The 13,044-nt window shown below is 41.0% G+C and overlaps 1 protein-coding gene across 5 annotated transcripts; it reads left to right on the plus strand.

The window, feature by feature from the left end:
* SLC35A5 (solute carrier family 35 member A5) lies at positions 1–10,795 on the plus strand. Of its 5 annotated transcripts, none has more exons than XM_064721729.1 (7): positions 6–82; positions 1,355–1,507; positions 2,244–2,342; positions 3,511–3,647; positions 6,925–6,992; positions 8,210–9,005; positions 10,429–10,795. In XM_064721729.1, exons 2-7 carry the CDS (start codon positions 1,378–1,380, stop codon positions 10,495–10,497), a joined length of 1,299 nt encoding a protein of 432 aa, XP_064577799.1. In that variant the 5' UTR covers positions 6–82; positions 1,355–1,377; the 3' UTR covers positions 10,498–10,795. The 5 variants fall into 5 exon arrangements, with proteins under 5 accessions (XP_064577824.1, XP_064577799.1, XP_064577819.1 ...); XM_064721738.1 differs by lacking the exon at positions 6–82 and adding an exon at positions 168–416; XM_064721749.1 differs by lacking the exon at positions 2,244–2,342 and having other exon boundaries at positions 10,429–10,648.
* Positions 10,796–13,044: the final 2,249 nt, after the last annotated feature.

Here is a 13,044-nt window from a genome sequence, read left to right on the forward strand (position 1 = left end):
TGGAGCGGGGGAGGAGGGGGAGCGCGTGTCCGCGCGGGGCGGGGCAAGGCAGGGGCACGCGCAAGCGGCCCCGCCCCGCCAGGTGAGTCCGGAGGGTGGAGGCGGGGGAGGGGGGGTGAGTCGGATGCGGGGGGGCGCTGAAGGGCTTCGTGCGGGACCCTGGGGGCAGCCCGGCCTTGGGCGGCGGGGATGAGTGAGGGGGACCGTGCTGCCGCAGCCTCCCGGTACCCGGTGCGCCCGGGTACGCCTGGCCGCTGTGTCCATGCACCGGGCGCTTGCTGCTGTCTCGGAGTCCCGCTCGCCTCGCGCGGCCGCCGCCCCGCCGCTCGCGGCTGCAGCCCGAAGCAGCGACGTGGCAGGAGGCGGTCGGCAAAGCCCGGCGGCTGTTCCTCCTCCGCTGCGGAGGAGGTGGCGAGGTGGGTGTCCCCCGAGTCCGGTTAGCCGCGCTCCGGCCGCCCTGCCGGCATGGGACGGAGCCCAGCCCGCAGCTGGTCCAGGGAGGCTCTCGCTCCCCGCTCCTCCCTCGACCGGCTGTTGCGGCCCCGGGACCCATTAACGGGTCGGGCGAGTAACGGCGGCGCCGGAGGCGGAGGACGCGGCTCCGGTGCTCGGCTCCGGTGCCCTGTGCCTCCCCCCCCGCTGGGAACGAACCGGCGCCGGGTCAGCCCTGAGGGGTTGGTCTCGCTCCGCTGCTGTAGCGCTTCTCCTTGCTGGGATTAGGAGCAAGAGCACTTAAAAAATATCAAAGAAAAAGAAACATATGAAATATTTAATCCTTTTAGCTAGCCCGTATGCCGTAGTTGGGGATTTCTCAGGAAGCAGCCTCCTTGTGCCACCTTCAGCGTCGCAGTGTATCGTTTATCCCCCTTCGATGGTCCCTGTAACGCATCCTTCTCTCAGGGGTGACCTTATCGCTCTCTGCCTGAAAGGAGGGTGTAGCCAGCTGGGCTCAGCCTCTTCTCCCAGGCAACCAGCAACAGGACAAGAGGACACAGCCTTAACCTGTGCCATGGGAGGTTTAGGTTGGACATCAGGAATAAGTTATTCACAGAAAGTATGATTATATATTAGAATAGTAGGTGATGGAGTCACCATCCTGAGAGGTGTTTTAAGGAAAGACTGGATGTGGAACTTGGCGCCATGATCTAATAGACATGGCAGTGTTCAGTCATAGGTTGGATTCAATTTTTTTTGTTTTTAAAGTAAGAAAACAGTTGTAGAACAAGATCATGGCTTGTTCTATTATATAAGCATCTTTGAATAACACAGAGCAGTAAAATGCACTTATTTTGTCTCGTGTAACCAGTTTCTGGAAGTACTGTTTACAGTGGTTTTTTTATCCTGCCATCCAAAGGGCACTGACAGTGAGGCAGCAGGATGAAGGTGGAGTGGTGTAGTCGACTTGCCCTTTGCTCCAAGACAACCAGCCAGACCTTTCTGCTTGGAGGAGTGTTCATTGTGTTGGGTTCGAGTCGAATCCTCCTGATGAAGTATTCTGCCAATGAAGGTACAGTTGGGCAATACCCATAATGTACCTTGAATAGGAAAGCGTTGATATTTGGGCTAAAACATACCCCAAAAACCTGCTTGTCCACCTGCAGAGTTCTTTGCATAAACATTCTCTTATATTTATAGGGATGTGTTTCTGCACTGGAAAATTTCTATCTAGCCAGTAGACTACCATAAAGGTGTAACTTGGGCTGCAAGGTGTATGATCTACCTTTAAAAGATGAGGCAGGTGATTTATTTTATAGCTAACTCTTCAAAGATGACACTGTTGTATAAGCACTCTTGAGGGTAGATGATTTGATTGAAATGTTTTCCTTGCAACAGGCTTAGAAGAGAAGTGGTATCCTACTGGATAAAGTGCTAAAACTGGCTGGTGTTGCCAGTTCTAAAATAAGGTTATGTCATCCTGTTTTTTGTGGGGGTTAAAAAATACCATGTTGGTCTTTGGGGAAAGCCTTCCCATTTTAATTTGTTTTTAAAACAGCCATATTCTTCAGTTCTTCAAAAAAAGTTCTGCTGTAAACTGGGACCAAATGAGGAAATATTTCAACTCAGAAAAGAGGCTCTTCAGGAGGTTGTATGCCATAAACTTTGAAACATTTATAACTGAAGTTCTGACAAAGCCTTTTGTGACTGAAATTGTGATTGTAATGGTTATAATAGATTCTTGCTCAAATTATGAATGCAGGAGACAGAAACTGATTGTGTACTCTCTGATTTGCTGGATCTCACAGATAACAAGTATGATTACCTTCCTACAACAGTGAACATGTGTTCTGAAGTAGTAAAACTGGTCCTATGTGTAGTGTTGGCAGTCTGGAATAGGAAAAAAGGTTAGTACTGATGTTTTAAATAACTAAAATGTGTTGACTTTCTAAGATTTGCTGTCCTACAAACACTTTTTTTTTTGAACAATAAATGACACTCTCCACTTGCTCCAGGTTTTGCATTGCAGGTGATTTTTGCTTTTTCTTTCTTTTCTGTTTTGATGTAAAAACTATGAGAGATTAACTTAATAGCATTTCAAAATGGTACAGATCAAATATTTAAGTTGGCTGAGGACGTTCATGTTAAATTGAGCTGTTGATTTTGTCTCCTCCTCCAGGAAGCAGTCATGGCTCTGGCAAGCTGATAAAATTTTCACCTTCCCCAGTTAGTGCAGTCTTACCTAAGACAGTAAATATATTCAATCAGTGTTTGCCATCATTGCCTACTGCTGACTGCATGTTTTCTGGTTTTCTTTATTTTTCTTTCTTTTTTTAAAAATCCAGATGTCTGAGTTTTGCTGAACTCAATGTATTGATGCTTCAGGAGAGGATTAGATATCATTCAGTAGTTTTAAATTTATGCTAACAAAGTACTTTTGGCAGCAGCTCTGGAGTAGTCTAAAGTTTATCACAGTCTTCCTCCTAAAGTTTGTGTCCTGAATACCTAAGTAAATGTCATTCTTTGTGCTTTGTCCTTTCTTTCTTCTTTTCTTCCTGTATGTTCTCTTTATACCCAGATCATGTGCTGTGGTCTGCAAATACTGAATTCTGCTCTATTTTGTACCTCTGACTTTACTGGCTGACCTTTGGGTCTTCTATGAAGGAATCTACTGTCTGTGTTGTTGTTCCTGTTGTAGATTTGGTCAGTAATCAACAGGAAGTCACACCCAGTAAGGATGTCACTGTATGGAGGGACTCTGGGGTGCCTTTTGGCTCTCAAAGAATGGTTGACAAAGGAATTTTTGCTCAGAGTGGACAAACACCGTGATGGATGTAACAGATTCTGACATTTTCTTTGCTGAGGCAAGGAAGTGAGCACCACACAGGGTTGCTGCTCCAGCTGTGTTCTGCCCTGGAACACAGGTGCCTGTGTTGCCAGAGAACTGAGGAGCCCAACGATTTTCAGTCTAATGGTGTTCCTCAGAAGAGGACAGTGGTACCTATTCTGTTACAAGGGAACAGGCTTTCAATAATAGGAATGAATATCTTTCTTACGGATTTCTTTTCCTTTTAGAAAAGAGTTGTATGGATCATCTCTCGGAATGTTTTTCCTGGAAGAATGTATGCAATTCCATGAAATGGTCAATTCCTGCCTTTCTTTACTTTTTGGATAACTTGATTGTCTTCTATGTACTGTCCTACCTCCAGCCAGTAAGTATACTTACACTGAATAACATGACTTCTCATGTCTTAGTGGGTAATTCTGCTCTTAGGCTATCTGCTGTGGTAACACTGGCAAGGCAAGATTGTAACTGAGCTGTCTGCTGTTTTAAAACATAAAGAATAATCTGTTACCTTCCCATTGTCTGTCCCACTGGTCAGGATTGTACAGCTTTCAGCACAGACAACTCTTTGTTTTCTCCATCCAACGTGATTCAGAAATAGGGTGAAGTGCTTAAGAAGTGGGAGGGTTTTTGCTACTTTTCTTCCTTTGTCTTCTTCAACTCTGTATTTCTCTTTCAATCAATTTGTTTCTCTTGCTATTATTTGAGCTGCACGTTTCTGTGGGGCTTTTGCCACTCTGTGTATGTGACATAAAGTGAATAAATATAATCTCACAAAGGGAATAGGTGTAACAGAAACTGAGGAGGGGGGTGAAGAAAATGGACTCAATTTTTGCATTTGTGTATTAGCTATGTTTAGGTATAAAATTTAGTTGATACTTTCTTCTAGCTACCCTCCTCCTTTTGGATGAACCTGCATATGCTCAGGAAATTGTACAGGTTTTGTGCTCGCTCGTATTTTTGTATGATGATGCTTTTTGGTTTTCGGAATCTATGTTTGCAGTAAGATGGAAACAGATGGTTTGTGATTGCTATAAAGTACTGTGACTGCCCCTGTTGAACGTTTAAAAGAAATGGATTTCTACCTTGTCTATCAGAATTTCTCTTTAAAATAGTGTTCTCTTAGGTGTATGTTTCTGCCAGGGACAGACCAGACCAGAGTCTAGACCAGAACTCAGCTGACAGCTCAGATATCTTAAAATAACATGCACAGCTGCTTGGTTCTGTGGTTTTTTGTATGTTTTTTTTGTTATTGATGGGATTTTTTTGTTGGTAGTGGTTGGGGTTTTTTGATTGGTAGAGTTGAGTTTGGGGTTTTTTGGGTTGTTTTTTTTTGGGGGGTGTTTTTGGTTTTTTTTTTTTTTGGGTTTTGTTTTGTTTATTTGTGGGTCATTTTGGTTTGTTTTGGTTTTTAGCTTTAGGAAGGAAATTCAGTGATAATATTTGTAGAAGAAAAGCCTGATGCATAGGAGGTTCCATAAATGCAATTTTTCTCTTGAGCAATTTAATTTGGTTCAGTTTAGGTAATCCTTGGGAAATGGACAGCTTTTGTTTTACATACACCCACACGCAGGCATACCTTGTCTCTGTCCCCTCAGAACACGTGCTCTAAGATTCCTCTGTTTAGAACTCTTAGCATCTTTTAATTAGAGAAATTCTATGATGGTTAGCTGAATCTGTAACATTATTATGACAAAGAAGTATTAAAATAGATAACTAAATATCTCTATGATGGAATATCTTGATAATGTACGAGACCATGAATGTGAAATGTGAAGATGCTTAAAAGGAAGATGGCCATACCTGACTGAACTTGGTCATGTGATTTTAAATACAAAGTAGTCTTGGGACTAAGTAGTACCTGGGTGAGCAGCTGCTGGAATTGGGGTTGCTTTGGTGAGATTTTTTTGCTTGAAACTTCAGCTATAACTGTGGATACCTTTTAGTGGCTAAATTTCCTAGAGACTTACCTTTTGAGGCTTTACTTGTGACGTGCAGATTAGTGGCATGGGGAACTTTGGTATTCATATTCCTTTTCATCTAGGACAGAGATCTCTTGAGGTTTCAGAGAACAAAATAAGTCAAAATTAATTTTTTAAACGATCCTTTGAAATATTTTGCTCATAATGTTACCAGAGATGTTGGATGGGGAGCATTGACTGTAAAGCAAAACCAGAGTGTGCATGAACTACGTCCACATTTTGCATAAAGGCTCTTTTTTTTCCAGAGTGATTTCTGTCAAATTTCGTTGTTTATTCAATATTTTTCTCCTTCCACAGTGTTCACTTAACATGAATATTTACTGAGTTTTAATTTTGCAAAGTGGAAAATTAAGATGTGTTTTCTTAGGGAGGTGTCTCATTGTCAGTAAGTGTTCAGCTTATGTGAGAGCCTGTGTTGTGCTGTTTCATCAGAATTATTGTTCAGCAGATGGTATGTTGGGATAAAGTAGAATGAAGATAATGAGAAAAGAGTCTCTGCTTTTCCTCTGGTGAAGGAAAAAGACATTCTATAGCAGAACTGGGAATGTGGAAATGATGAGAAAATTCAAGAAAGAGTCTGTGTTTTGTACTCCTGAATCCATATATGCTTATGTGTAAAATTGTCTAAAAAGCTGAGGCTCAATGGGACCAAAAACTTCAGCTGCCTGGATCTGTTATACATTTACTGACTATGCAGGGCAGTCTGGAGTAACAGACAGTAAAACAAGAGGCCTAGAATATGCCACTCTGCAGGAAAGGGGAAAACTCATCAGAGGAGATGCATGGGAAAGATCAAGTTTGCAAAACATCCCCCACCCTCATAAAGAGAATTTTTTATTCCTACTGGTGCTGGTGGATTGTTGTCTTTATTGGTAACTGGAGTGCTTAAAAGAGCCTTTTCTTGGCCCGGTCTCCCAGTATAGAGTGTCTAATACAGAGACAAAACAGACAGTCCTTGCCACAAGGAGTTTGCAGCTTGGGATCGTGGCCATGGATTAGAGCACTGATGGTATTATGTAGTTATTCCAAAATTAAACAGAAGCTTTAGAGTTGTCTTCAGTTGTACTTCAAAATAGATTATTTTCTTAAAATTACTGTTGCAGTCTTAAAAATTCAAGCCAAGCACCTCTTTATCTTTGATTAAACTACAGCAAAAGCACTTGACATAAAAGTTTGTTTTCTGCAAGTAGCTTGTCCAAGTCTGGAATTTCATGAACACTGCAAATGGCACTGCAGCCAGGAGCAACCTCCTCTTGCTTTATTCTTTGCTTATTCTCATTTTGGAGCAACTTCCTCCTTTGTGCCAACACAGCTGTTTTTGCAGCTCACTGGTCAGCCCAGCTGGGGAACTGATCTGACTGAAAACTAAACTGTTCTCTGCTAAGTAAGTTTTCTGTTGCACTGGTTTTCTCACATCTTCATTTCAGTATAGCTTTCCCCACTGCAGTGGAGCTTGGGCTCTGTGGTTTCCCTGGGATTTTGAAATGGGACTTGACTATCATTTTACAGGTGTGTTATTGTACCACTTGGGTGAGGAAGAAAATTCAGTACCAGTGCTTTTCACTATGGCACATTGCAGGAAGATGAACACTTGAAGTCTGTAGGTTTTGGTGTCCACAGTGTGTCTGAAGTATAACTTTATTCCTCTCCTTCTCTTTCAAGGCAATGGCTGTACTCTTCTCAAATTTTGTCATTATAACAACAGCTCTTCTCTTCAGGATAGTGCTAAAGTAAGTAGTATTTGCTGCAGTAAATGAAATTTAAATCTTCCCAGCTTTGAGGAAGTTAAGCTACATTTTTTCTCTTTGTCTGATGGGAACAATAATTCTCTTTTCTTGCGGCTGTACCAACTTGGAGAGGTGGTTTTGTTTTCTACATCTGAAGGTGTAGGAAATAATATGCTATTAGGAGTCTCTTCATATGTCTACACATTTGGTCAACTCTAGTAGAAAACAGTTGAAATCATGATTATATAGTCATCGAATGGTAAGAAGAAAGCTTTCATTTTTACATTAAATATCTTATTTCATGATTGCCAGTACTTACCAGTCTTTTGCAGTTCTTAACTGAGTGTAAATGTGGTCTAGTAAGAGGAAATTAGATACATAAGAGTGAAAGATAGAGGTGTGTTTGGTTCATTACTCATGTGACAAAAGCCAGACTAAGTGTTCCACTTTGCTGAATTTGTGCTCTTGCTAGTATTATTTAGATTAAAAAAAGACTGTCAGGGCAACGGGTATTAACTTTTCACTGTAAAAGTTGCTTGTGTTGAATAAGGCACAAATAAGCTTTTTCTGTATGTGTTAATATGCCAAAACAGTGCCTGATAGTCTGACTCTAAATGCTTTTTCTCATTTTAGTTTTGTCTCTTGTGATGTCACAGTTCACTTAATCTTCCAAATTTTTGATTTTCACCAAGATAAACAGGCTTTGTTTGAGTGGAAAAACAGCATAAATAATTCTAATAGTCTTATGAATTACATTTGTAGATTTATAAGAGTTACTGTCATATAATAGTAGAAAAGGACTCCAAGTCATAGGGGAAAAGAGCAGTATAATGAACGTTTTCCAAAGAAAGATGGTAATTATTTGGATGTCTGTGATGTTTTTTGCTTTATTCATCCGACCTTTGTTGCCATGGAAACAAGAGTTGCTTTTAAGTTGTTAGGCAGTCAGTACCTAGAAATAATGTGATCTTCAAAGTCCTTCCTTATTTCTTCAGAATACTTTATTTTATATTTCTTTGTTTGCCAGACTCGGCCCCCTTTGCCATAGTAAATCATGTTGCATTTTTGCATTTTATTGTATTCTGAAGAGACTTTTCTTTATACCTGTTTGTCTCCTTATCTGTGGCATTATGTCTTTTATATGTTTTATAGATCTGGGTGTTCTGTCATTTAATTTATGCCACTGTGTTTCTAAATTTAGTGGGTTTTTTGTGTACCAGGCGAAGACTCTCTTGGGTACAGTGGGCGTCTCTGGTGATTTTATTCCTGTCCATCGTTGCCCTGACTCGAGGAACTGGAGGCCATCAGCACAGCTTGGCTGCACATGGATTTCATCACAGTATGTTTTTTGGGCCATCTAACCACTGCCTTCTCGCTACTGGACCTGAGGAAGCATGTGCGGAAAAGGGCATCTGTCCGGCACCAAGTTTCCTTCACAGCTTCCAGTGGAATGTGACCAGTACCATGGCAGGAGCATTGAAGCCTCTCCGCCTCAGCCTGGGCCATCTGCTTATTCTAGTGCAGTGTTTTGTGTCTGCCCTGGCTAACATCTACAATGAAAAGATGCTGAAAGATGTGGATCAGCTTGGGGAAAGCATCTTCACACAGAACAGCAAACTCTATGCCTTTGGAGTGCTGTTCAATGGGCTCATGCTGGCACTGCAGGCTAAGGACCGGAGGCAGATAGGGAACTGTGGCTTCTTTTATGGGCACAACATCTTCTCCGTGGCTCTTATATTTGTCACAGCTTTCCTGGGGCTGTCTGTAGCCTTCATCTTGAAGTTCCGAGACAACATGTTCCATGTTATGACTGCTCAGATCAACACTGTCATCATCACCACTGTGTCTTTTGTCATCTTTGACTTCAGGCCTTCTCTAGAGTTCTTTTTGGAAGCTCCTGTAGTGCTTCTCTCCATATTCATTTATAATGCCACTAAAGCAAGAGGCTTGGAATACGCCAGTCTGAGGGAAAGGGGAAAACTCATCAAAGGAGATGCATGGGAAAGATCAAGTGGGGTAAGGCTTTTCAGTACTTGTCTCCTTTGGTTTCTCTTTTGTTTCACCTCCCTTTATGCTATGATATGTTTGGAAGAATCAACTTGTGTGCAACGGGACTCATCCCTCAGCACCAAAGTTCTGCAGTATTTCTTAAAGTCTTGAGTGTTGCTTTCCATTTGCCACTTTTTGAAATCATGAAGCCTGGGTAAGCATTGCTTTCCTGCTGCGACTGTAGACAGTCCTGTGAGCAACTTCAGCTTTGTACAAATCTTTTCTTGAAAGCTTTATAACCAAGAGAGTTTACTTACCCAATTGAGAAACTGGAATTGATGCCTGGAAAGTAATTGTACCTAAGTAGAACTGGTAAGTCTGTCTAACTTAGGCTACATGATGAGGAAGCTAACACTTTTGGTGTTAAAGTTCGTTCTGCCATAGCAGTAAAAGATAGCTGAAGACAAAAAGGCAATATTTAAACACAGCGTTTTAACATGGTTTGGGGTTTTTTTCTTGCTATATATTTCCTCTAGGCCTGCTCGTGTTTTTGTTCCTATTTGAACAGTGATGTAGTCAGCTAGAAGGTGTCAGGGGCAGCTTGCTCCTAGAGCTGTCTTTCAGCCGAGCTGAGCAGCCGCCTGCTGGGAAGGGTTCATGTTTGTGCCCGTCGGCCCGCGGATGCACGTTGTACCCAGCAGAGAGCGCTGTCCCCACTGCGTTCCAGCAAACATGACACTTTGAGCGCAAGCATTAAACTTTCCAGAAGTTCCACATGGTGCCTTTTTAGGTTGTTGTTTAATGAACAATAAATAACACAAATTCATATATTTTTGGTGTGCCAGGTGTCATCTATTTTAGCACTTACACCTAAGCAGCTGTTGTAGAAATGAATAGGATTATGTGAGCATGCAAAGCCAGCTATATCTTGGGCTGCATTAAAAGCAATGTGACCAACAGGTCAAGGTAGGTGATTCTGCCCCTCTGCTCCTGTGAGACCCCACCTGTAGTACTGTGTCCAGTTCTGGGGACTTGGATCTGCTGGAGTGAGTCCAGAGAAAGCTGATCAGAGGGCTGGAGCACCTCTCCTATGAAGACAGGCTGAGAGAGTTGGGGATGTTCATCCTGGAGAAGAGAAGGCTCCAGGGACACCTTCTAGCATCCTTCCAGTACCTTCCAACCCAAACCATTTTATGATTGTATGGAAGAAGGGGCTACAAGCTGTTTTAGGCAGTGAGTCACTAAAAAGTGTTAAAGATGCAGGGAATGTTTTTTATGAGTATGTATTTCCTAAACCTTATAACACACTTGTAAGAGGTTTAAATTACAGGGATTACAGGATTTTGCTTTAAGTGATACTTTTAAATAAACCTTAGTCTTTTTTTTCAGTGCTATTAATAACAAGATGACTTTTGGTCACATTGCTCTCTTTTGCTTCTGGTTCCTGTAGGATGGAGAGGAATTTGAGAGGTTGAACAAACCAAGCAGTGACATCGAAACAGATGAAGATTCCCTCTAGCATGAAGCTGTCTTGGAGCAGTGGTATTGCTCACAGTGAGAGAGAGCTAATCTTTCATTAACATAGGGAAGAGTTGTTTTTCCCCACTAACAGACTATTTGGAACTGTTTTGGGGCTGGATGTCAAATGTGGATGAGGACAATATTCAAGCTGTATATATGGAAAGTTGTATTCATTTGTGCCTGTCTCCCAGTGTCTGGGGAAATTAAAGTCTGGAATGCAGCTGGTGAATTTTACATGCAGCTTACGTGGCCTAACTTTGAAAGAGCTTGAATAAAACAAAAGTTTATTAAACATATGAATGCATCATCTTTTTTATGTGTGTGTTTAGAAAGGCTTTGTGTAGAGGCTCAGTTTGCACTGAGCCCACTACTGAAAACAAATATTATGCAGCTACAGTAATGCCCTTCAACATCTAGAGCACTGAGCAAGAGAGTGCAGGTGGGAATATCATCTGGTGTTGTTCTACCCTGGCAGACTGATAAGGTCTTGCATTCATTTTGTGGAGAGAGAAGTCATTCTGCAGAGTGCCAGGCATAGTGATCTCAGAATTTCTGTTGAGGCATCTGCTGGATTGTATTTTGACTGAGATGGAAAATAGGTTCCAAATTATTTAGAGAATTTTGAAAGAGGCAAGGGAACAGGGATGCTGATAAGGGATTCCTGGTGTGTTCCAAAGTCTCTTGTCTCAGAGCAGTGGAAAAGATGTTGGTTTATAATTTCCTCCCTTCAAAAATGTGTCTTTCATAGTTGAAAGATACTGTCAGAAGAATTCTTAAGATAAGCAATGAGTTCAGTGTCAGAGCCTCATACCAGAGTATATAGTAAGCAGTAAGTGATGCATTTCTCTGGACTGAAGACAGTCTAGCCTTTGTTCCCCTCTGCCATCCTGTCCATTCTCTGTGTATAAAGCTTGTGTACTGTATGAATGGCTGATTGCTATATTGACATACCTCCTGTCATTTATCCATCAAGAGGGGCAGCCTGTTTTCTTATGTGGCCTGTGGTTTATAACTGTCCAGCTATAAATGAATCTAAAATTTCTATTTTTTTCTTGTATTTTATAGAGTATATATCAAGAATGACCATACAAAATTAATTTAATGTTATTAGTAAGAAGATTTTTGCATCTAATTTCATTGTGCTTGTATAGCAGGCTATTTCAACATAAGGAATCCTTGTTGTTTGCATCAGAATCAGTTTGTACAGAATTAATAGAAGGTATATTTCAGTGTAAATTCCACAAACTCCATTGCTCTCATTGGTTTATGATGTTGTATGTTGAGAAATGAAACTTAAAAAAATCCTCAAATTGTTAAAGGCTTGGTAGCAATGAGACTTTGTTTTTTTCATTTCATTCAGTTTTACAATACATACCTGAGTTTGTTGCCTTTTTTAGTCACAGCTACCAACTTTGGCAGGTGCTTTCAAAAAGAGTGAAAGTACTGTTAGCTTTAGGTTGCTTTGCATTTATGTGAGCCGTAACATTTTACATTAATTCCAAAGACTTTTGCCTTGCATCAAGTCAGAACATAGAAATCAGCCAAGATCTTACTTCTAAAGACAGAGCATCAAATCAAAGATGAATATCTTAAAAACCATATTTGACCTTTGTGCATCAAGAGACAGGAAATTTGGAAATTACTGATTTCAGCTATTATAAGGTGCATTCAGTTCTTACTTTCAACTCTTGTCCTGCCTAATGATTTTATTTTCTGTAAATTTCTCCAGTGCTATCATGCTTGACTTATTTGCCAAAGTCTAGGTTGCACAGAGATATTGGTTATATAACTGTTGATCCAAGTTTTTACTCATGCTGCAGATTTGGTTCTGTCTAACGTGTAGAAATCTTTCTGTTATCTTCAGGTTAGAGGTCTCAGAGAAATTATGTTGGAGGCCATGCAGGTTTCTTATTATGGTGAAGGAGAACTGTATATCCCCTTTGCAGCAACAGCAATATTAACTGATGTCTAAAAATGGGTAAACATTTTTATCCACTTAGTAGCCACATAGGGTAAATAATAACCCAAAGCATAACATGCAAATGTTTGCAGCTGTGCTATTCATGGCAAAGGTAACATTTAGTGTATAGGTGAGATTTGTTAGAAAAAGTGACTGAATAATAGTCAGCTGGAGAGCAAGGGGGAGCAATTGTATGAAGTTACATGTTTCAGATAGATCATGTGAAATCTCACTTGATTAAGTACTTCCACTGTATGGAAACTACTCCATGTTGGAAAGCTTAACTTATATTCACTCAAAATTACGATAGGGAAATTTATGAGGATGTTTTTGGAGAGCAGCATTAGTTTGGCACATAGTCTTTTAGTGAATACTTTGGGCAGAGTGCTCTTGCTAAGCTTTGATTTAGAGCCCAGATTCACGAATGTTTGAACTTAATTGCTGCTAAGGGTGTTATGTTCCTCCCTCTGGGTTTGAGGAAATAGTTCACAAAACATCCCAGGACGAGAGGTGTGTTCGTGTTCCCCTTGCTTGTAACAAGTCAATTAAGGAAGTATTTATTTTGGTTAATTTCATCTATTTTGT

The sequence above is a fragment of the Zonotrichia leucophrys genome, chromosome 1, assembly GCF_028769735.1.
Source record: "Zonotrichia leucophrys gambelii isolate GWCS_2022_RI chromosome 1, RI_Zleu_2.0, whole genome shotgun sequence".
Taxonomy (NCBI): Eukaryota; Metazoa; Chordata; class Aves; order Passeriformes; family Passerellidae; genus Zonotrichia; species Zonotrichia leucophrys.